The sequence below is a fragment of the Talpa occidentalis genome, unplaced genomic scaffold, assembly GCF_014898055.3.
Source record: "Talpa occidentalis isolate TD23 unplaced genomic scaffold, MPIMG_talOcc4v2.1 talOcc4.2, whole genome shotgun sequence".
Classification (NCBI taxonomy): domain Eukaryota; kingdom Metazoa; phylum Chordata; class Mammalia; order Eulipotyphla; family Talpidae; genus Talpa; species Talpa occidentalis.
The window spans coordinates 13911450-13936637 of NW_023602073.1; the positions used below are offsets into that span (position 1 = coordinate 13911450).

The 25188-nt window shown below is 40.2% G+C and overlaps 2 protein-coding genes across 6 annotated transcripts; one reads left to right on the forward strand and one right to left on the reverse strand.

Moving 5' to 3' along the window:
• Positions 1–4567: 4567 nt before the first annotated feature.
• GMNN (geminin DNA replication inhibitor) lies at positions 4568–15491 on the forward strand. 5 transcript variants are annotated; one of them, XM_037518940.2, is made up of 8 exons: positions 4568–4720; positions 6685–6742; positions 8949–8981; positions 9783–9860; positions 10107–10254; positions 12057–12139; positions 12446–12556; positions 13546–15491. In XM_037518940.2, the coding sequence occupies exons 2-8, from the start codon at positions 6692–6694 to the stop codon at positions 13705–13707; spliced, it is 666 nt and encodes a 221-aa protein (XP_037374837.1). In that variant the 5' UTR covers positions 4568–4720; positions 6685–6691; the 3' UTR covers positions 13708–15491. The 5 variants fall into 5 exon arrangements, with proteins under 5 accessions (XP_037374837.1, XP_037374838.1, XP_037374839.1 ...); XM_037518941.2 differs by lacking the exon at positions 4568–4720 and adding an exon at positions 5074–5229; XM_037518942.2 differs by lacking the exon at positions 4568–4720 and adding an exon at positions 5244–5352.
• A 6405-nt stretch (positions 15492–21896) lies between these two features.
• On the reverse strand, positions 21897–24445 carry ARMH2 (armadillo like helical domain containing 2). Its single transcript, XM_037520743.2, has 2 exons — positions 24104–24445; positions 21897–22416 (listed from the first exon to the last, which is right to left on the reverse strand). The coding sequence occupies exons 1-2, from the start codon at positions 24366–24368 to the stop codon at positions 21989–21991; spliced, it is 693 nt and encodes a 230-aa protein (XP_037376640.1). The 5' UTR covers positions 24369–24445; the 3' UTR covers positions 21897–21988.
• Positions 24446–25188: the final 743 nt, after the last annotated feature.

Sequence of the window (25188 nt, forward strand, 5' to 3'; positions counted from 1 at the left end):
CAAACACTTCTGACAATTTGAGGTTAGGTCTTTCCATTTTCCACTTTCAATACTGAGGCTCGCTTTCTGGGCAGGTCAACACATTTCATTTCTTCCCAGAAATGAATTCTCAGTTTTCATTTACTCTGCAGGGTAGAAGTAACCAACAGCCTTACCAGCCAATGATGAAAGAATCTTTTCCTGGCTCAGATGAAGCTGTTCCTTAGTCCTTTTCCCTCCCACTTCCATGCATGCGGATCTTTAGTGACCTTGTTATTTCTATTAATGACTGAAGGAAACATTAGGGAATCAGCCACCCGGCCTTCTCCAGAATCAGCCCCTCTATCTAGGCCGGGGTAGGCGGAAGGCATGTCTGTGACTCAGAGCAGTATTTAGACACACACCTCAGCTAGCCCAAGCTCAGCCAAGCTGATACTCTTCCCAGGAATTTGAAATGGGAGTTTTAGGGGCTTCATCGCACTTCACAGAGGGATCCCAGGAGTCTAAGGACTCCTGCTGTTCAAGTCCCCAGGGCTGCGCCCTTGGTGGAGAGGAATCCCTTCCCATTCACTCACTTGCCCTTTTTTCTTAAGTTAGCCAGTTCGTGTCTGTTGCATGCAGCTTGAGGTGCTATAATGAAACCCGTAACTGCCCAAAGATAGAAGTGTTCTCTTACTGTCTGCTAGAAATCTATTCTTACTGTATGGGGAACCCATATCCCCAAGTCTCCTGTCCCTTCCTGAACACAAGTCTGGCCACTTTACCAGACTGAAGTCTTTACTCTGGGTTTCTGTTTTTCTTCCATACACTTTCATTTTCATTCCTATTTCATGATCCATGTTGTATGTGTGTGGATGTATTACTAAGAGCACAGACCTTGAGAGGGGGGATATGTAATACTGAAAGTTTAAATTCTGGGCCTCATGTGTTAAAATTTATGACTTATTCTTTTCACTAAGAACAAAATAAATAGATTTTGAAAAGAAAAGGTATTTTTCCCTCCTTTTGAGGGCCCTATTAAAATGTCAGAGCCTGCGAAGTCTGAGCTCATGGTGTCAGCAGATTCTGTCAGGAGAGGGCCTGCTTCTTGGCTCACAGATGGCCATCTTTTTACTTTGTCTTCACAAGTTGGACAGGGTGAGGGAGCTCTCTGGTATCTCTTGCATAGGGTGCCAATCACATTTATGAGGGCTCCACCCTCAGGACCTAATTACTGTCCCAAAGTCCCACCTCCAAATACTGTCACATTGGGAAGGAGGCTTCAATATGTGAATTCTGAGGGACGCAAACCTTAGCTCTATAGAAGACCCTAATCCAGAACGACAGAGGCCCTTATCAACAAGGGAATCTAGACAGAGACATGCAGAGAAGACAATGCGAAAAGACATAAAAAGATGGCCAAGGTGAGTAGAGGAGAACACATCCTTCCCCCACTGCTCTCAGAAGGAATCAACGGCTGCTGTGAGAAAACAGCTGCAACCATTTCTCTAAACATAAAGCTTAATAATTTTTGTTTTCTCTGCCATTAATAGGACATAGGACATCATTTCCTTTCCCTTTCATACAAGAATGTTACTACTAACCCATCAGCTGAGAGTGGACTGTGGTATACTCCTAGGCCTTCTCATCCTAAGGGAATCTGTGTACACCAGGGCCACCCTGGTGGCACAGGGTTAAAGACAGTGCTGCCAAATCACTGCAGCACGAGTTTGATCCCTGGCCGGCCAGGAAGCTGGCCCACATATGGCGCAGCAGACCTCGCCTATGTTGCCCACTGCTCTCCTCAGCAGTGTATTTCAGTACATATGCCTGTTCTGCTCCCCACTCTCTCTGGTGAATCCTCTCACCCGCCACACCTCTGACTTACATCCCAATTCTTGGAAGCATACATAAATAAATCTTTTAAAAAAGAGAGGATTCAGTGAGATAATGTATATTATGGTAGTTTATAGCAGTTGTGCCCCAGTGAAAAGTAATAAAACAAAAATGTAAGCCACAACTGTAAATCATCATTTTTGGCCTGGTAGCCATATTACCAAAAGTAAAAACAAAAACAAAAACAAAAAACAAGTGATATTAATTTTCAATATCTATATTTAACTCAACATAGCTAAAGGATCATTTCAACAGGTAACCAATGCAAAAAATTAGGGAAACATTTCATATTTCTTTTCGGACCAAATCTTTGAAATCTGGTGTGTATTTTACATGTCGGTGCATTTTAGTAATACTAACCATATTTCAAGCGCTCAGTAGCTATTATGTGGCTAATGGTTACCCAGCAGGACAAACACAGTTATAGATCTGAGCCAATTTGTCACATCCATTAGCTGATCTTTTAGCAGGCAAAGCAGAAGGGATCTAACCTAAGCTGGTGAAATGGTTATTTCAGACAATGGGAGGTGGGGTGGGGTGGTTCACAATTTCCCCTAAGTAGGCATCATCTCATTTGGTAGGTTGAATTAAAAGTCAAACACTGAAATGTAAAGCAAAACACTTCCTACACCATTCTAACACTGACCAATACTATTAGCAACTATGGAAAACATTAGGGTAAGTTTCATGATTATATCTGGAAAATCACCAATTCTCCTGCTGTTATAAGCTTTTATTTATTTTTTAAAGATTTATTTATTTATTTATTTTTAAGATTTATTAATTTTTATATAAGAACCGGGGTACAGGCCAGATGAGCGGGAGGGTGAGAGGATTCACTAGAGACAGAGGGGGAACAGAACAGGCAGACTGACGAAATACACTGCTGAGGGGAGTAGCAGTTGAGACAGGAGAGGTCTGCCGTGCCATGTGGGACCCTCTCCGGCCCACCGGGATCGAACCGGTGCTGCAGAGGCTGTGGACAGCCTCACAGTGTGGTGCTCAACTGCCTGCGCCACCAGGGAGGACCAAGATTTATTTATTTATGCATAAAAGAATTAGGGTACAGGCCAGAGGTTCAGGGGTGAGAGGACTCACCAGAGACAGTGGGAAGCAGAACAGGCAGACTGACTGAAATACACTGCTGAGGGGAGCAGCGGCAAAGATGGGAGAGGTCTGCTGCACCATTTGGGTTGCTCCCTGGCAGGCTGGGGATCGAACTCTTGCTTCAGAGGCTGCGGACAGCTTCATAGTGCTGTGCTTAACCCCTTGCACCACCAGGGAGGCCCTGTTATAAGCTTTTAAACTATGGTAACCCCTATGTACTTTCTGTGCTGCCAAAAATGAAATGGGTGAACATGCAGATGAGTATGCAGGTACACAGCTGAGAAAGCACTTCTTACAGCAGCACTGTGCGTACATTTTCTCTCCTCCCCTCCCCAATATAATCCCATAAAAGGTGGGAAACCAGATTCGTATTAATACCTATGTTAGGGGCCTCCCTGGTGGCGCAACAGGTTAAGACGCAACCTTGAAGCAATCTGCAGCCTCTGCAGGTCAAGTTCGATCCCTGGCCTGCCAGGGAGCTACCCACATGGCGCAGCAGACCTCTCCTGACTCACCCGCTTCTCCCCTCAGCAGTGTATTTCAGTCAGTCTGCCTGTTCTGTTCCCCACTCTGTCTCTGGTGAACCCTCTCACCCCCCACACATCTGGCCTGTACCCCAGGTCTTGCATACATAAATAAATCTTAAAAAAAACACAAACTATGTTAGGAATAAACAAAAGATTTAAGACGACTCTGGTGAAACCAAATACAATGTGTCCACAAGAAAAGTACTTTGATAAACTCCCAAAGCAATAATATTAAAAAGCCAGAGGTTGATTATTACTAAGGTTTCCCTGCTCCTTCAAATTGCAAAAGCAGGTGTAGTCTCGGCTTCTAGAACTGCACTTGGTAAGTGCGAGGTGCTCAGTCAACAGCGGTAGGATTAATTGCTCACCGAGTTAGTCCTTCCGGAACTCCGACATCATGACATCGTCAAAAACACAGATATATAAAAATAGAAATATAAAACCCCTTAGGAATCTGTAGAAGAAGAAAAACTTCACAGAAATCTAACAAGCCATGCACTATATGCACACTATTTTGTGTTCCCATCTAGTAGGGACAGCTCTCTCCTGCCTAGAAAGGGCAAGCTGATGTTTGAGTCTTTTTTTTTTTTAATTTATTTATTTATGCATACAAGAACTGGGGTACAGGCAGAGGTGCGTGTGTGCGCGTGTGCGTGTGTATTCACCAGAGACAGAGTGGGGAACAGAACAGGCAGACTGAAATACACTGCTGAGGGGAGACAGGAGAGGTCTGCTGCACCATGTGGGTTGCTCCCTGGCCGGCTGGGGATCGAACTCGTGCTGCAGGGGCTGCTGATTGCCCCATAGTGCGGGGCTTAACCCCGTGCGCCACCAGGGCGGCCCTGACGTTTGATTTTTAAAGGGACGCTCCCAGCGAATGACCGCACGCCCCGCCCCACCCGCCCCGCCCACCCCGTCCACCCGCCCCGCCCACCCCGTCCACCCGCCCCGCCCACCCCGTCCACCCGCCCCAGATCAAATCCACGCTGCACCTACCGCGCAGGCGCACGAAGGGCGGGGCTGAAGCGGAGGCCGGGCCAGCGGCGATTGGTCGGATCTGGGCCCCACCCTGCGCCGGGAGGTCACGTGGCCGCCTGGGACGGGCGCACGGAGTCGGGCAGCTTTTACATCCGCGCGCGCCCATCGTTCCGGCCGCCGGTGGAACGAACGCGCTTTGGCTGCGGGGCTTGTGCGAGGCACCGCTGAACCCGCTCCCGCCTTCTCTTCGCGGGGTGAGCGTTTCCCCTCAGTGGGAGGTGACGGGAGGTGACGGCTTTCCGCGGCCGCCAGCCGGAAGCCGCGTTCTCCGCTGACAGCCGCCGGGCCGCGGCCGGGGCTGGGTGAGGGGCTGTTGAACGGTCGCGGGCGCGCGGCCGGGGAGGGCGATGAGGTGAGGGGCTGCTCTCATTGGCGGGGCCGGTTTTGGCGCGCTCTCCGCTCCGCGCTCCCTATTGGCCGGCGGGCGCCGTCGCGAGGCGCGCGCGGCGATTGGACAATTCGGGCGCGCCGCCCTGCAGTGCCCGCCCCTCGCGGGTCGCGGGGTCTGGGGATCCGAGGGGCGACCCGGCGGGGCCTGGCGGAGTGAGGGGCAATCAGCCTGGGGGTGCCCGGCGGTCGGGATGAGGCGGGACACCCACCCCTTTCCCTGTGGCTGGCCTTGATCGGGCAGGTCTGCACACTGGGCTCTCGGGAGAAGGTCGCGGACTCCTGCGTCTCCCGTTGAGAAACTACACCTGCGCAGGTGACCTTGGTCTCACCTGGTCGTCGGCAGGTCCTCTGGGCTCAGCCCTCTGCTGGGATTTTAAATCTGGTTATTTAGAAAAGTAGAGAATCAAAATAAGGGTGCGAGGTTGCTGAGAGTGCGGTAAATATCTAAAGCATTAGCTTTTTTTAGTTCATCCGTGACTGAACTTTTTTTTTTTAATATTTATTTATGCATGCAAGAACTGGGGTGCAGGCCAGAGATTCAGGGGGTGAGAGGATTCACCAGAGTAGAGGGGGCAGCAGAACAAGCGGATCCACTGAAATACACTGCTGAGGGGAGCAGCAGGCGAGTCAGGAGAGGTCTGCTGCACCACGTGGGTAGCTCCCTGGCCGGGGATCGAACTCGTGCTGCAGAGGCTTGGACAGCTTCGAGCACAGCCATCGACCCTACCCCTAACCCTAGCCCTAAAGACGTGCCATGAACCAGTGCTCGCTACTCACTGGCATGCGCTTTCCTATCTTCTAGTCCCTTCCATTCCAATGTTGAGTTAACAGTTTTCTGGACAACGTTGCTTATGGCTCCGAGAATGATTTCAGGAATCCAGGCGATCACCTGCAATTTGAAAGACATCTCCAAAGCCCCATTGAGTACCCTGACCATGTCTTGTTTCACTGAAATAGGAAAAAAAAAAATAGGGTGCCTCGCACAATTAGATTGTTTTTTTAAACTTTTTTGTTAGTGTTTGTCGGTGTGCTAGGGCACAGTGTAAAATGTATTAACCTGAGATGGAGCTAGCCAAGGTTTGAAGGGCACTGAATTGGGTAAAGAGATGACCACAAAATCAGGAACTCTGGGAGACATAGACTTGACTCTGGAGTTGGATTTGGGGTGAGTCAGGCCTAGAGGTCTGGTTGATCACATTACATACCCCTTTATCTTCCTGCATCTCTTTCCTTTCTTCCCTCTGTCTCAGTTCCTGGTGATTAAGCATTTCTACAAATGTAAATGCAAGATCTCATTTGATCAGATGCGAAGTCACTATTAAGCTGGTACCAGAGCCAGGTTTGTTCTGGCTTTAAATGTACCTTTGAAAGAGCAGAGTTAGGATGTAGTTCTTTAGGATGGACTTGAGCACACGGAGTAATTAGGCTTTGCTTTTTCTGGTGACCAATTCTGAGATCTCTGAAAGCACTGTTACCTGATGCAGGACGCCATCATGTTTTGTAATTTGTTGAGAATACATAATTTTCCTAATTTAGTAACAAGGCTTTGCCATTTAGAATTATTGTGTCTTTTTATGTAGAGATAATCATGAGTCACTAACTTTAGTTATTGACAGGTGAGTTTGCGTATAGTGAGAAAGGATTATTTTTAAAATTCATGACTCATTTTATTTATATGGATATTTTCAACAACCACAAAACTAGACTTTACCTTCAGGTACAAACACAAATTCTGTTTTTGAATTACTAATCTTTTGTTCTTCACCAGGTGTATAATGAATCCCAATATGAAGCAGAAACAAGAAGGAACCCAAGAATATGTGAAGGTATGTGATAGAATTACTTAGATTTACTGTAGAAAGCATGTGGTTAGAAGTTTTTTGATGTAATTTAGCATATTTATTCTGGCTGTAATTTCTATGAACCTTACATTACTGATTTTTCAGTCTGAGAACTTTTAAAAAATTAAATATGAATATTAAGTTTTCTGACCCACAAACAGGGGAAATCTTTGTATTTACTTAGATCTTTCTTTCAATAATGTTATGTAATTTTATACTGTTAAATTTTTTGTGGCGTATATGCTTATTGCTGTTAGAGGTAGAGTTGTTTCCTAAATTGAATTTTTGCTGTATTCATTGCTACTATATAGTAATACAATTTGTTTCTGTATCTTGATCTTATATTCTTCAACCTTGCTGAATTTATTAGTTCTGATAGTTTTTACTAGATTCCTTCCTTAGTAGGAATTTCTGTATTTATGCAAGATTATTATTATACTGTTTCTACTATTATATTTCATGAAATGATTTTATCAAAATTGTATCTTCAGAATTAGTGTCTTTGCTCATGGAGACACATTTTGCATTATATTGCACATATTTCCAGAATATATCATACTCATTACCATCTAACCTCCTTATTGTGCCATACTTCTTAAATCTCTCTATGCACTGCTTTCTCTGCTTCTCCAAATATTTTCATGTATTGTGCCATACTTCTTAAATCTCTCTATGCCGCTGCCACTGGAAAATCTCTTTCCAAATATTTTATGTATGTCTATCCAAAGATGTGCCTTTTCCCAAAAGTTTCCAAATAACTACAGAGTTTTGCTTTTGAGTTTGTAATTTTGACCACCTATGCTATTATGCTTCTAAATGAATTCACAGCTTAGAACCTACCGCACAGCTTGCATTATATTCTGAGGCTTCCTGGGGATGAGACCCCCCATCTTCTGGAAAGCCCTATCTGCTTGTAGATTTAAATTACATAGAGCAAATACAGGCCTTCCATAAGTGATAGCAGATGGTTTTATAATAGGTTGTTTTATTTGCCTTCCATACTTAGTATCCTCCTTACATTCATTTTCGTAAATTCATTTTCTTGAAAACTGCTTTATATTATTTGTGATTTTGATTCCATCAGCTTCCATTGGATAATGATAATCTTCCCATAGTACATTGTGTGTGTTTAGACTTTTTATTAGAAAGTTTTCAAATATTCAAAAATAGAGTCAACAGTAAAATAATCTGTTTCCTTCCCTACTTCAGTTACCAGTATATGTCCAGTCTTGTTTCATCTACATCTCCATTCATTCCCCTTTTCCACCAGATTATTTGGGAGCAAATCACAGACCAATAATTACATAATTTCAGTAGACCCTTACGTTTAAAGAAAAGTCTAGCTGCGCTAACGCCACTTGGTAATAAAAGGACCTGTATTCTGTTTGGTTCAAGTTCTGCGTTCAAAACTCACCTTTTGCTGAGTTATTTATTTACCATGTTAAGCTGCAATTTACTTATCTATAAAATGAAAGAATTTGACTAAAACTAGTTCTGTAAGAGTCAATTTTAGGAGTTTACGAATTCCTTGACAGGTATATGCAAACTTCTATGTGAGTTTGCGCTATGCATTCTTTTTTCTTTGGTGAGACAGGGGTCCATAAAATCTCAAATTGTTTTCTTAGAAAGGTTGAGACCTATTAATATGTAAGAGCCTTTCTAAAAAGTCAGTTATTCCAATGCATGATCTATATTTAAAAAATGATAATAGTGTACTTTGGGATCTGACTGCTAGCTATAAAGCTTACCTATATAAAAGTAAAGTCTTGGAAATTGTCATTTTTTTTCTTTTGTGGTAATAATTCAGCTGACTTCTTTGACCATTATTAGTAGCAAGCATTAAATACATTAATACCTATTATTAAGATTCCAAGATTGTTTTTTTCTATTTGTCTGGAGACTGTTGACTAATCTATAATATAAATTATATCTGAAATGTTGGTGTAATGTTTGTTCTCAGAGTAGCTGGCATTGTCCTTCAGTTAAATAGTGAGATAATGATCAGCAGTAGAAACTTTACCGTGGGAAAAATGAACTCTTGCCATGTGAAGTACAGTGTGGAATCACTAACTTTCTCACGCTGCTTTGGTATCGTGTTCTTGCTAACCTTGTTTGAGTATTTACCATTGTTTGCTATCCCATGGTGGCAGTATAACTAATGATTTTTTTTTTTTTTTTTGGCAAAAAATAGAGAGAGCTCTTGGATCAGGAAATCTACAGGAAGGTATTTACATATTACAAGGAAGGCAATAGTTTTTCCAAAACAATAGCTTGGGCTTGTTGGGATATTTTACTATGCCTCAGGCACTGACATTTTAGCCATCTGCTGTGAATGGATGTGAAGCAAAACTGCATGACAAAGGTTGTGAGGGGTGCTCTATTACATGTATATTTGGTTTTGTGTAAAGTATGTTCTTGAAAATGATATTCCTTTGAAGAATACATATAAATGTGTTAGGGGATAGTCACAATTTAAGAGAAGTTTGAAATGAATCCCTTTTTGGGTAAGAGGTATTTTGCAGTGTAAACAACCTTTTTCCTCCAGTTTCCTCTTTTGTGAATTTCTGCCACGTTAGGATGTTTAGAAAATTGTTGATTTTGCGTGTGGAAGACCTTTTAAGAGGGATATAAATATTCCTATTTTACTAGAATTTCATCATACATGGTTTGAAACATTGTGACAAGTTTTATTAAATTTTTATTTTAACTGGTTACTATTAGCTGACAAAAATGACTTTAGCAAGAGCATATATTGAAATGTGAGCAGAGAAGTTACTTGTTTGTAACACATTTCGGTGATCGAATCTGTAGAATTTCTTCAGACTTTATTGTAATTTTAAAGAAATGAAAAGTTTGCTAGTTGATTAAACCAGTGTCTTGTTTATGTGTAGCTTTCTAAAAGTATATAGAACACCAATTATTAGTGTTCTTAGTGTTTCCTTTTCTCCTAAATTATAGTAGGACTAAAACAGTGACAATCCATAGAAAACTCTGTAACCAGATAATGAATTATCTTGACTTTTAGAATAGTCCTGTTCCAAGAAGAACTCTGAAGATGATTCAGCCTTCCGCAGCTGGATCTCTTGTTGGAAGAGAAAATGAGGTATGTGTTACTGCACTAGAATGGAGTACAACTAAAACTGCAATATTGAAAATTTGGCAATATTAAAAAACATTGCCAAAATATTCTTGGTCAGAAGGACCTCAATCATTGAAATTTGCAAATGATTTAACAATTACATATGCCTTACAGAAGTAGTATTTGTTGAATTATTCATTGACAAAACCACTCAGCTTTTCTTGTTCATTAAATCAAAATAAATGAGATTGATACATGTATTCATTATAGTTGGTTAAAGGCATGTCCAAAAGGAAACATTGGAATAACCAGTTAATATCTAAGACTTCCAACTCTGGCGCTGTGACTGTCCCAGAACATAGTGAAAATAAAGATCTTGGAGAAGTTACCCAAGAAGCATTTGATCTTATGATTACAGGTATAGAAATTTTACTTATTTATATTAAACTTTTATTTTGAAATTTTAAATATTATAAAGGTATTTATTATACTCTCATGAATTCTGCCCACAGCCGCTTATTCTGAGGACACTTTTAGATATTTTACTTTTATGTTTTTGGTAATTTAAAATTGCTTTTGTTGAAAATATACAAATACTATAAATCTGGACAGGACCTATTGTTTGGTGAGATCCAGATATGGTTGATACATTCCAGGAAAAGACAGTGGTTAATATTGGCAGCTATGATACTGGATTGCCTTAAGGGTTAATAAGATTAGAAATGATCTTTTCAGAAAAAACATCTAGAGAATAAAGTAAAGAGGAATTTGGACACCCTAGAAGAATATGAAGTAAGGAAGCCAACAGAAACATGACTGAGATCGAGGGAGTGAAGATGGAGATATATTGTGCCTGTAGTAAATGCTAGGTTTTAATGGAATGGCAATGGAAATCAAGAGAGGAAACTAATGATGTTTTATAAGCATTATTTTAAATGATTGCTTCCATGCTAGTCATAGGACACCTGATGTTATTACTGATTTAAAAAGTTGAGATTTAGAGCTAAGTTCGTTGACTTTCTCAAGGTCATATTGACATTTGGGTTCCTAGTGACCTGCTTGGAGAACAATAAGGAGAAAGAGAAGTAGTAGACAGTAGGATTTTATAAGGCAAAATTAGGAAAGGTTGATTGGATATTTAGGAAATAAACTTAACATTTTTGGTTTTCCAAATTAATTTGGTTTGGTATAGTATGCTACTCTTTTTTTTTATATAGTCTAGATTTTTTATTTTTTACTTTTTGAGACACAATGTCCTATATTTATTTGCTACTCTTTTTTAACCTACTTTTTATTTATTTTTTTACTGAAGTAACATTGTTATCTTTGTAAGGGAAATTTAATAGATATCATTTTAACCACATGATCCCATTTAATATAGCCTGTGTCTTAAGACTATCAGCATGTGCTTTCTGATGGTGCTCTGAGATGGACAGAACTTACACAATATTCTTGACAAACATAATTGCTTGAACCTAATGGAAACAAGTCCAAATATAAGTTCATTCTTGCCTTTTGTGGCAACATGGATGAAGCTTGAAAGGATAATGCTAAATGAAATAAGTCATAAGGAGAAAGATAAATGCCAGATGGTGTCACTCATGTGTGGACTAAGAAGTAACCAAATTAATAGTCAGATAAAGATAAGCTGGAAAACTAACCCTTGCCAGCTGACTTCAGAACCTAAATGCCAAGGTGGTGAGGGGGAAGGGAGGGAAAGACAAAGGAGGAAGACAGCACAGTGATCTGCTGTGGTGGAATATGAGTGAGTTGGTGGTGGGTGCACTATGGTGGTAATACCTGGTGGGTGTACCCCAATATCACCTCACTTAAAAATTAATATAATTCAAATAAATACATATTAATCCAATGTATAAAATAATAGATCTAAACTTTTTCAGAAATGTCAGTGTTAAACAGACAAAAAGTACAAATAGTAGCAAATGTTGCAAGCGTCTTTAACAAGGGGGAAGATAGATGTGTATTCCTTGTATGTATATTGAGATTCTTCTGAAGGATTGAAATCTTTTAAAATGTTGGGAGAAATAAAATGCAAAGAATTTATTTGGCTTTTTAACTTGGATCTTTTAAAAATGGATATGACTAAGGAATGTGGGTAATACTAAAGTTAAATATTTTCTTTTAAATAAAAAAACTTACTGGGTTTTTACAGCATCATATAACAGTAATGACTTTCAAAGTTACATTAATTTATTTTAGAAAATCCATCCTCTCAATATTGGAAAGAAGTGGCAGAAAAACGAAGGAAGGCTCTCTATGAAGCGCTTAAGGAAAATGAGAAAGTATGTACTGAATATATGTGGTGGCATATTTTAATGTTCCAGGATTATCTTCCTTGTTTGGCTTAGCATTTGGTTAGAGCAATATGAACTAGTTTTAATGTTGGTCTACACAAAATTTAATTAGAAAGGAAACTGCTAGCAGAATTGCGATAAAAAAATGAAGCCTCTGATATTCAGCACCAAAGACAGCTTCTTCGTTAGGAACTTCCTAATAAATGTGTCTATCCATATTTTCCTGGGAGGCATGTAAGTTGGTATATGGCATAGCCAATTCTATGAATACTGAGCTTTACTTATGTCATGTAGCTTCATAAAGAAATTGAACAGAAGGACAATGAAATTGCCCGCCTGAAAAAGGAGAATAGAGAATTGGCTGAAGTAGCACAACATGTGCAATACATGGCAGAGGTAATCGAGGTAGGTGTTTTAACACTCATTTGATTTAAAATCATCTTTTTCCCCCTATAAAATCGAGGCAATAGTGTGACTAGTAGATACCTTAAAAAAAAAAAAAAAAGTGACCAGTAAGTATTTAACAAAAAAAAAAAAAGAGGGGGGAGTAGTAGTTTCTACTTTGTAGGATGGTCGAAGATGAGATACAACAGACAGATGTGTGTATGCATGATAACAACCTCCTATTAGGTAGTATTAACTTTTATGAAGCAAAAGAATATTTTCTTGTAAAGATATAAAAAGGAATGAACTTACCAGAAAAATTATATGGAAAATATTCCACCATTGACAAGTTTTTAATTTAATCTTAATATCATTTACAAAATGTTATTTGGTGTACTAAAAATGTTTGGTGGTTATATATAAAATTTTAAAATTTAGAAGTAGTTAATGTGCTTATAAGCATTAGCCTGATGTTATGTTACAAGTCTTGGCCTAAAAAATCTAAAACTAATTCACATTTGTAAAAAATCATCTTGTTGATAGGAAGAAAGTTTTTCAAACCAAAAATTGAGCTGGATTACTGCATTTTACTTAAGAGCTGTGACCAAATTAATATTTGGTTTTCACTTGAAAGTACTGTCGTAGCTTTCTTAACTGCAAAAAAAAGTGTTGGTCCATAATAATATGGTCCTTCTATAGCTAGGTTGAGAGCTATTAATTTTAGTTATACTCTGAATACTTGTGCCTTATAAAACTTATTCAACTGATTTTGTTGAAATACGAACTATAGAAATGATCCCTGAAAGTATAGTCTTGATTTTGTTGAAATATGATCTGGCAAGGTAGAGATACTTTGACATAACAATTGTTTGTGAGTGAGTTTGTAATTGTTTGAGAACCATTGTGAAAAGAACCTTATTACAACTTTGAAGGTCAGTTATATCAGCTTACTGGTAATGGACTTGGATTTTAAAGTTTTTTCAACAAATTATTGCTTTATTCTTTAACAGAGACTGAGTGATGAACCTCTGGCTAACTTTGAATCACCGGATAGTCAGGAATTTGATTCTGAAGAGGAAACTGGTGAGGATTCTGAAGTGGAAGACTCAGAAACCGGTACATGTGCTGAAGAAGTTGTATCTTCCTCTACAGATGCAAAACCCTGTATATGAAATCCAGTAACATTTGGCTTTTGAGACATATACTGCCAAAGTTTACCTCCACCAGAGTTCTTTGTAGCAGAGCAAATAATTGTAAATGCAGACTTGGAATCAAACTTCCTTGTTTGAATCCTTGGGGCCCTGTTATATTAAAATACAAATACTATGTATTTTTAATCTATAAAGTTTTATGTAAATAGCATTTTCTCAGTTGTCAGATATGACTTGTGTATATGATAAATAAACTTCAGTCCCTATTGAGCATTATGTGTGTCTTAGAAGAATGGTGGATAAGAAGTCTATGTAGATAATTTTACTGTTTCTATGTTTGTATTTTAGTTCTACTCCTCTGCTCTCATGGGAGAAATAGGAGAAATTTTATCCTCCTTAGACTGAGATAGTTGAGGCTTAACTCCCAAACTTAATTGGACCCCAAGACCACTGTTGGAATTTACTGATTTCTGAACCCCCATGTCCAAATATTAGATATTTTTATAGTAGTTTGTATTGTGAAGTATGAGAATCAGGTTTCCAAAGCTCCCAGAGTGAATCTGATTAGCCAGGTAAAGGCCTGACTGGCCAGTATAATCAGACTCTTCTTAGAAACTTAAAATGATGAAAATGATGGTGATAGTACTTTAGAGAAGCAAAGTGGGGGGCAGTTTAAAGTTGCAATGAAGAGATAGGCAGGAATAGCTAAGTGTTCTGAAACATACATTACACATATAGTATAGATATTGAAGGAATGAGAAGAGCAGGGTTAAATTAATTAGGGATTTCCTATATGTACTGTTATGAAGAAAGAAAAGGACAAAATAAAGGGGAATTTTGCAAAGTATACAGTCTTGGGATTGAATACCTTTGTATAAAGTGACAATAAAGAACAATATCAAGCTTTAAAGGATTATTTTAGGTAAGTTATTTATCCTTATAGAACTTTGATTTTCTTATCTCTAGTATTGAGATAAAGTCTATACCTCAGTGATACTGTGAAAAATAAGACTGTTCCTTCAGTGCCTGAACCAAATATTTAAAAAAATGGAAGCCTTTTTAAATCTTTAGCAACATTGTCCAATAAAACTTTGTGAGGCATTAGAAATATCTGTGCTGTCCTGTATGAAAACCAGGTAGCCGTATGTGGCTATTGAGCTCTTAAAATATGGCAAGCATGTAGCCACTGGGACACCTCAGCTACAAGTGCCTGAAGAAAGCACCACCAGGGCCATGCCCCTGTGCCATCACACAGGGCATTGGAAGAGGGACTGTACCACTCCAGAGAGGGAAGTGGTCAGCCCAAACCACAGGTCAGCTACCTCTACGTAGAACCTGGGGCAGAAGACCTTTTCTGAAGCAGCCCAGTGATGAGACAGGCTCCCCTATTTACTATATGGATGAGCCTCAGGTGACCCTGGAAATGGGGACCACTTACTCCGCCTTACCTTATTCCAGTTCTCTTGACTGACCTACTGGTTAACTGTGCTCCTCACTATCATTGATGGCCATCCTAAGCCAGGACGCTTTACAGCACTTCTGCCCTGCTCAACACAAGGCCACGTGTTCATACATTGATTTTTAGTCTCACCTTCCTGCCCCATTCCTCTGTTAGGATGGGACATCAAGGCCAAAGCCCAAGCCAGTCTCCAATTAGCAAAATCCCCACAGCCACTGCTGGCCCTGTTAGTTGCCAAAGCAGGTGACAGGAATAGTACAGAAACCTCAGAACTCGCTGATACCCCCATTCTGGCTATAGCACCTCCAGCGAAAGAGGCGAGGGAACTGAAAAGGATTTTAATGTAAAATCTAAAATCAATTTGGGGAGCCTCCCCAGTGGCGCAGCGGTTGAGCGCTGGGTTGCGAAGCTGCCCGCAGCCTCTGCAGCGCCGGTTCTATCCCAGGGCCGGTTCTATCCCAGGTTCGATCCCCGGCTGCTCCCTGGCCACCTGCGGAGGGTCCCACATGGCACGCAGACCTCTCCTGCCGCCCGCTGCTCCCCTCAGCAATGTACTTCGGTCCTTCTGCCTGCTCTGCTCCCCGCTCTGGTGAATTCTCTCACCCTCCCGCGCTTCTGACTGTACCCATTGCATGTATAAACAAACAAACAAACAAATAAATAAATAAAATAAAAAACATGCCTCTATAAAAAAAAATTAAAAAAATATTTGACTTCATAAAAATCAAGTCTTTTTGGGAAGACTTAAGAAAATGATAAGATACAGATCTGGGAGACAATATTTGCAAAACATCTGGCAAAAGATTTACATCTATTAATATATAGAACTCTTAAAATTCATTAAGTAGATAACCTGATTTTTTAAATGGGGGAAAGGATATCTACCGACAGCAAATGAGCACATGGAAAGATGTCAACAATATTGGTTTTTGGGGAAGTGTAAGTTTTGGGGAGTCCATTTTGAATAACTGGCACCACCTGTAGCCTTTCAGAACAACAGTTAACTAAAATTTACCCCGGTCTGAAAGCCCAAATAGCAATCATTACATTCCCTTTCACACCCCACTCCCACCGTCCTGAGACAGTGATATAAACCTAAGGCGAGATATTGCTACACACTTATACTAAATACTCCTAGGTACCTATCAGACTACCTATCATGGCTAGAGTTTACAAAAAGAAAAACTTGACCATACCAAGTACGAAGGATGGGAAGCCATGGAACACTCCGGTGCTGGTGGCAATGTTTTAATCCTACAAATGCTATAGAAATGTTCAGTATTATCTTAAATGCACATTCCATATAACCCAGCCATTCCATTCCTAGGTATTAAGAAAATGAAAGTATTGTGTGTGCCACATGAAGATTAGTCCATAAATTGTCATAGTTTTATTTGTAATAGCCAGAGTGTCTATCAGCAAGGTGAATGGATAAACAAATTGTGGTATAGCCACAGGGTGGAATACTACTCAGCAATAAAGCAATGTAATTAGAATCACAGCATGGATCAGTCTTGATGTTAAGTAAAAAGAACCAGATAAGGGCCTCCCCTGGTGGCGCAGTGGTTGAGCGCTGGGCTGCGAGGCTGCCTGCAGCCTCTGCAGCGCGGGTTCATTTCCTGGCCGCCAGCGAGGGTCCCACAAAAAACAAAACAAAAAACAAAACAAAACCCAGATAAAAATACCCACTATATGCTTCCATTTAAGTAAGTAAAATTTCCACAAGAAGGCAGGACACTAAATATCCAGGCTGAGCTATGTTGCCCAGCTGTCTCTGGGAGTGTTTTTAGGGATGGATTTCAAGAGGAAGCTTGGGGTAATGAATGTTAAGTTTTCAGCTCCTGGGAATTGACCCTAGTGATGGAAGATTTGGAAGACATTTCTTTAGATGATGAGCCTAATTTTAAAGTAGATATCAAATGTCAGAAAATCTCAATGAAAATGCCTTGGAGTCAGGGTCCGAGGTCAGTCAAACCCAGCAAATTAGAATCTAAGAACTTCGGAGTTTGCTCAAAAATAGATGATTGGGTCAAGAAGATGCAGCATATATACACAATGGAATATTATTCAGCAATCAAAAAAGATAAACTCATGCCATTCACAGCAACGTGGATGGAACGAGAAGGAATTATGCTCAGTGAAATAAACCAGATGGAAAAAGAAAAATATCGGATGGTTTTACTTATAGCAGGAATATAGGGGAACCAAATAAGATACCAGTGTAAAAAAATAACAACAGTACAAGACACAACAAAGCAAAAATGAACAATTATAAATCAGAGCCATCCTGCAGGGGAGGAGGAGGGAGAGGGATCAGAGGGAGGGAGGAGCACAGGGGACTGAGGTGATGGTGCACGGGTGCACTGGGTAAGGAAACTCTATGGGGACTACACCTGAGGGGGTGGGGCAAATATTGTTTAAAAATGAACAATGATGTAAAAAAATAAAAAATTAATATAAAAAAAGAACTTTGAGGTTTGTTTAAAGAATTCAATTGAGTATTTTAAAGGAAAATGGCAAAAAGTAGTCAGTTGGTACTAAAAATGGAGCTTCCATATGATCCATCAATTTCACTCCTAGGTATCTACCCAAAGGACACAGAAACATTAATTCAAAAGGACACCTGCACCCCTATGTTTATTGCAGCACCGTTTACAATAGGCAAGCTATGGAAACAACCCAAATGCCCAAAAAATAGATGACTGGATCAAGAAGATGTGGTATATATACACAATGGAATATTACTCAGCAATCAAAAAGGATAAACTAATGCTATTTGCAGCACATGGATGGAGCTGGAAGGGATTATGGTCAGCGAAATAAGCCAGAAAGAAAAAGAAAAATATCGGATGGTTTCACTTATAGGAGGAATATAGAGGGTCCAAATAAGGGATCAGGAAAAAAAATAACTATAATAAAGTAAAAATCAAAATCAACAGAGAACCATAGACCAGAGACATTCTGTAGGGGAAGGGAAGGGAGAAAGATCAGAACAGGGGTGGGTAGAGCACAAGGGACCATGGTGATTGTGCACAGGTGAATTGGTGGTAGGAATTTTACGGGGAATTCATTCACTGTACAAAAATGAAGGATGATGGGTGATGTAATATTTATATACACACACATATATAAAGTCATTCAGTTGGAAAACCTTATGTGTGAAACCTGGCTTAATTCCCACTCCACAGGTGGGCAGGATACCTTGACTGACAGCCCCCTTAAGAATATAGTATGGGGGGGCCTCCCCAGTGGCGCAGCGGTTGAGCGCTGGGTTGCAAAGCTGCCCGCAGCCTCTGCGGCGCCGGTTCGATCCCTGGCTGCTCCCCGGCCATCGGAGGAGGGTCCCACATGGCGCGCAGACCTCTCCTGCCGCCCGCTGCTCCCCTCAGCAGTGTACTTCGGTCCTTCTGCCTGCTCTGCTCCCCTCTCTGGCTCTGGTGAATTCCCTCACCCTCCCGCGCTTCTGACTGTACCCAGTGCTTGCATAAATAAATAAATAATCTTTAAAAAAAAAAAAAAAGAATATAGTATGGGGCATCCCTGGTGGTGCAGCGGTTGAGCACTGGTTTGCGAAGCTGCCCGCAGCCTCTGCAGCGCCAGTTCGAACCCCGGCCACTGGGTGAGGGTCCCACATGGTGCGCAGACCTCTCCTGCCACCCGCTGCTCCCCTCAGCAGTGTATTTCATCAGTCTGCCTGTTCTGCCCCCTGCTATGGTGAATTCTCTCACCCTCCCATGATTCTGACTATACCCAGTGCTTATATAAATAAATAAATAAGTCTTTAAAAAAATATATATATAGTATGGATTAGATGTCCTCCCCAAAAGAAATTGAAGAAAAGAATAGATTCTAGTTAGGGCCCGTACTTATGCCTTTGCTTTGTTTACAAAACTGTACCCTGCCTACTCTGCTCCCTTCAAGATATGTCTTGGTTGAATTACAGATTTTAGCTAACTAGGTGATTAGGTCAAACAAGAAGGATAGGAATTGGTGTATAAATATTTGAACCAGAAAAAGGGAAGTGATAAAAAGTGATAAAAAGCAGTATCCAACGTGTGTAGTGCCAAAGTACTCCCTAACATATTTGTTAGCTGTTTAGAGACCCAGATAGGAGCAAGAGCACTGTGGGCTCCATGATGGCGGCTATCTTCAAGAAGACACCACAGTTGACAATAACTCAACATGTAATTGTATTGAGAGAAGCCAAATCATAGTAGAGGTGAGTGTGGAAATACATTAGTGATAGGTATACAGAAAATTAAGCAAAACCCCACAAACTCCAGGGAAAACAGTTGTACAAAGAAGGAAACATAATCATCATGTATGATAGGGCTTAGCTATCACAAATACTGAAACAATCCCTTTGTTTTAATTGACAATTATGGCACAATTATATTGAGAGAGGAACAGAAGGACAAGTAGACATAAGTAAGGGACAGTATTAGAATATACTGAGCAATCTGCTTTCTCATGGAAATTTTATTTACTTAAATGGAAGCATATAGTGGGTACTTTTACTGGGCTCCTTTTACTTAACATCAAGACTGATCCATGCTGTGATTCCAATTACATTACTTTGTTGCTGAGTAGTGTTCCACCCAGTGGCTATACCACAAGTTGTTTATCCATTCACTTTGCTGATAGACACTCTGGCTGTTACAAATAAAACTATGACAATTTATGACACTCAGGCTATTACAAATAAAACTATGGAAATTTATGGACTCATCTTCATGTGATACACAATACTTTCATTTTTCTTACTTGTATCAAGAAGTAAAAAAAAAAAAAAGCCTGAAACTGGGGGGAAAGGGTTTTTTTTTCTTTTGTAAATACCAGAACAATCAAAATGTTAGCCAGGTTATAAAAACAAAAATTCTCAGACAGTTAAGTGGATTGGGAAGATGTGGTATAAACACACAATGGAATATTACTCAGCTATAAAAAAGATAAACTCTTGCCCTTTGTGACAACATGTATGGAACTGCAGAGGATAATGCTAGGTGAAATTAAATCAGAAGGAGAAATACAAATACCTGATAGTGTCTGATATGGAAGATAGAGAAACAAAACATAGGGTCTGAAAAAGCCAAACCTCGAAATGTGACTATAGAATTGAGGTTTCCAGAGTGGGAAGCTGAGAGGGGAGAGACAACTGGGAAGGAAGCACAATGAACTTCCTGGGGTGGAGGACTATGGGTGTTTTGGTGGTAGAAGTAGTGCAGTAATGTACAACTAAAGAGGAGAGTCTATACCGCTAAATCATATAAAATATTGTAAACTGCTGTAACTGCAATAAAAAAAATGAAAAACAAACAAACAAAAAGAATTCAAATAATTGTCTCTGGAAGAATGAATCACAAGAAGGTTAGGAGATGTCTATCTCATCAGATCTTGTGTTATTAACTTGTGTTATTGACTTTTTAAACTATATTCATTATATTACTTTGAGAAAAAAATTTAACTTGGAAAACATTTTTTAAAAAGTAACTTTTTTAAAGATCTATTTATTTATTTTTGTGTAGAAGAACTGGGGTGTTGGCCAGAGGAACGGGGGATGAGAGGATTCACCAGAGACAGTGGGGAGCAGAACAGGAGGATTTACTGAAATACACTGCCCAGGGGAGCAGTGGGTAAGGCAGGAAAGGTTGCTGCACAGTACGTAGGTTAGCTCTCCGGCTGGGGATCAAACTCGAGCCTTCATGGTAATGGCGCTGAGACTTAACCTCTAGGCCACCAAGGAGGGCCCTACTGAAAAAGTAATTTCTGACAGTGACCTACTGTCTAAATGACACTGCTGATTCCAGCCTTTCATTCTAGTTTGAGCAACTGCATTACACAATTCATAAAATCCCCCAAAGATGAAAATACACAGTTGCTCAGTAGATTAGTTTTTTCTGGTTTAAGATTTGAGAAAAATTTCCCCAAGACCCTCATGCATCCACAGGATGTGAATAGTGTCCTTAATAACATTCCTGTAAAATGCACAAGTGAAGACCATGAAGCTACACAATTTTTTCTTAGGCTCCTCAGTAAAAGGTGACACTGAAGCACAACTCGGTCAGGGCCAACCTGTGGAAGCTGAAAGCACACAATTCAGTCTAGAGTGGTTGCAACATTGTATGTCCTTGAGGTATTTTTCCATGAGCAATTTTTAATAATAAAGCCTTTGATGACTCCAGGCAACACAAAAGTCAACAGCAGATTTTGGTTACATTTTCTACAACAGACAAAACAAGAAGAGGGGATATCTTCCATAGGAAAATCTAAGAACTCTAGGTTGTCCTCAGGTGTCTGAACACAGGACACTCTCCATCCAGAGTTGTGCCAATGGTATTGGCTGCTCCGACTATGTGCTAATTCCCCTGCATTTCCAGCTGGTCTGATGCACAGCAGGATCATGCTCTGGTAGCCAGAAAACCATCTTAGCCAAAGACAGCCTGCTGGAAGTTTGGATGGAATAGTTAGAGCTGAATGGTTATGGGTGAGGCAGTAATATCCTCTGCTGGGAGAGAGTAGGATGTGGATTTGCTTAGAATTTGGCTTTTCTGGGTGTCTTGGCTTCTTATCACCTAATCATTCCCCAAACACACTGTTGCTCTTGCCATATCAACAATGATCTTCCAATGAGTTCTCGTCATTTTATGAACTTTTTTTTTTTTTCATGAGAGCATTTTAAACCTTTAGGTGCCTTTAGGAAGGTGGATTATGCAATCTTACAAAGAATGTCTCTGTCACATAAAGAAAACACAGAAGAATATATTGACTTTTATGATTTATTTCAGTTTTCTGGGGTAATACAGTGGTGCAGACAGATGCATCAGATAACAATATTTAGAGAAATTAACACTTGTGAAAACCAATTAGAAAATACAGCACCTCGGCAAAGTTCTCAGGCCACCCAGCCCAATTCTCGGAGGCCAACATTTGCAAATGATATTTTAGATGTGTGTGTTCTTTAAGCGCATTCATGCAAAGCACATTATTGCACGTCATGACAGAGAGAACATAGCAAATCCAAAACTTAATGAGGAGGTTGCTGTTAATTTGACTTTTGATAGTAGAATCATATTTTTGCTCAAAAAACTTAATGAGAACATTAATAAACTGCATACGTTTGGCTCTTTTCTGGCTGACAGGGTTTAAGTGACACCAACATGCCACACTCTGGAGAAGCAAGATCCTTGTTCTTGGTGTCATCTCTTGATGGTTCAGCAAGTTAGCTACTTCTTTCATGTACTCGGCAGCAAATTTCCCAGCAGTCGGCCCTCCTGTAAAACAAGCATTTGCAATTCCAGAAGTATTGGGTATATGGAGTAACTAGTCACATTTGAGAGCTCACTGGTCATCTTGTTGGTGTATCCTATCAGTGACACGGGGGATACTTTGATTTTTCCTGCCTTCCCCGCCCATGTCCTCATGTCATGGCCTGCTGTGAAGATGAGGAAGTGTGTTGGTAAGCAGGGAATAAATTGGAAGGTGCCTGCCTGCCAAAGGCTCCTCCCTTGTACTTTTAATGAGGACCGAGGAGTATTTCAAGGAAAATAAAAAGTTGGTTATGTTCATGGAGAAAACCTCCTTCATGACTTCATTTCTGATTCTGTCTTCAGTACTTGAAGAAATACCAGAGTATTAGCGCAAGAGAAAACCAAAGTTTGAGGTGCAAAGCCAGGGTATCATAGAGCAGAGGAGAGAGGTTTTTTTATGAGTTGGTGTCCATTGCGACTCCATACCCTCACAACTTTCTCACCTTGTGTGACCCACGTGACCTTACAAGTTTTTCCTTGCTTTGGTTACTGACATGTACACTCTGCTTTAGTCATATACCTGAACTCAGATCTTCCTAGTTCGAATCTCAAACTCCAGCATGTTACCAGTCAAAAAAGCATTGAATGAAGGGTGTTTGCACGATAAGGCACAGTTGCCATCCTTGGGCAGATTCTAACCCTTGGAGTTTTGGTCCGGTTTAGATTTCTCTTTCTTGCACTCCCATGCTTCCAAGAACATTCTATTTACTGTTAAAGCTTTAGTTGAAGTCTGGGCATAAGATCTCTGTGCACCATCAGCACAGCTAGTATTCACAGTAGTGAATATAGCCACACAAGGAACTGAGCCTGCTCATATTGGGCACCAACACCCTCCCTTTACCTATCACTTCTCCTGAGTTTCCTGTCTTCTCTCTAGTTCTGTACCCGTGGCACCTAGTACACTTTGATCCTTGGAAACAGGAAATGTCTTCTCCCTTGGGTACCATTCAGTCTATCCAATTCCATCTAAGTAACTCATTTTCTTATTAGAAAAAAATCTATAAACCTCATCACTACCAGTCATAGCTTCTAACTAGCAGATGGGTTGCTCAGCACTAACTATAAAATTTTATTACATAATCTGAAATTTATTAGGAAAAAAATGAAGCAAGTTTGGATTTCAGAATCATTAGACACTGCGTGTTTAAATGTTTTACCACTTCATTCTTTGCATTAATATACATTAATAGTTATTTTTCCCTGATGCACTTATTGGCATTCCTGATAGGTGTCTTAAAAACATGAAGTCCTCAATGATTTTTCTAAGCTAGTTTCTGTGCAATGCATTTTCACAAGATTAAAAAAATTAAATGTCTAGTCGTTTTATTCTGTATTGGAATTATCACTAGGTTGGAATTACATCAACTCAGTATAGATTCTTTTACATTTTTTCTGATAATGAGAACTCGATAGGCAATTTTGGGATAGGTACTTTTAAAAAAAAGTAGGACAATATTTAGTAATTTACTGGATGAATACTCTTAAAAAAGGAGAAAGTAATATCTTTGGTGGTACAAAGACAAAGAATGAATAATGTAGGCAAAGGAAATGATGGAATTTGAAGACTAGAGCTATGAAGATCACTGACTTCAGAGTTATAGGTGAAACAATTTTGAAATACCTGTTTTAGCACAAGTGGTTAAATCAATACCTGTGTAAGCCAATAGTCCAATTTTATAGGCAGCTTGAGCTCGCTTCTCAATGGGTAGTTTTTTATTCTTCACCACATGACCAAGCACCACCATTTTTTCTTTGTGAAAAATACATTCAACTGGAGGGATGAAAATCTCTTCCTTCTCAAAGCAGAGGCCCTTAATATTGACATTCAAGAATTTCTGGAGACTCCGACACAGCCCTCGAAAACACTGAGAAATCCAAGTCCAAAATCGTATATAAAAAACACGGGACTTAGCCATTGAGTAAAAAGGTCAAGGTGCTTTGGTTACACTGCTGGAAGTAACAGAATAGTCAAGAACTCTGGAATGCATCACTTAGCAACACTATAGAATGGAATACATACATCCAGGGAAGCAATGTATGCCTTAATTCTTCAGGGTGGCAACGCAGGCCTTCTATGATACGAACTAAGTCAAGCTTCCTTTCACTTCCCTAGTGCACAGAATCTCAACTTAAACTACACTGATTCTGCTTAATGTACACAGCTCATTCCTGTCTATGCACTTTTGTTTAGCAGGTATACTAGGAATTTGCCAGAATACTTTGACTGTTCGAACTTGCTTTCATAGTATTATGCCTATTCTGCTTGTCACGTCATCACTTTTTCTCTGCCTCAGATTTCCAATATTTATCCTATTTTGCTGAAACAAACAAAAAGAAGCAATCAAGAGAATTTCCATAGCTCTCACCATTGCATCCAATCCAAACAACTATCCGTACCTGTGCCCACACACTCAGCTTCCTATAGGCTGTGAATGAGGTCCTCTCTACTTATGCAGTAGATGTCACTCAACTTCTCTCCCTCCACTTGAGATTACAATTCTCCTTTTGCCTTAGTCACTTTTCCATCTCAACTAGATCCTTTGATCATCAACAAGCCTGCGATTTTTCTTATTAAGAAAATACTTTCTTGGGCCTCCCCTGGTGGTGCAGGCAGTTGAGCGCCGCGCGGTGAAGCTGTATGCAGCCTCTGCAGCGCTGGTTCAATCCTGGCCGGCCGGCGAGGGTCCCACATGGCGTGACAGACCTCTCCTGTCTCGCCTGCTGCTCCCCTCAGCA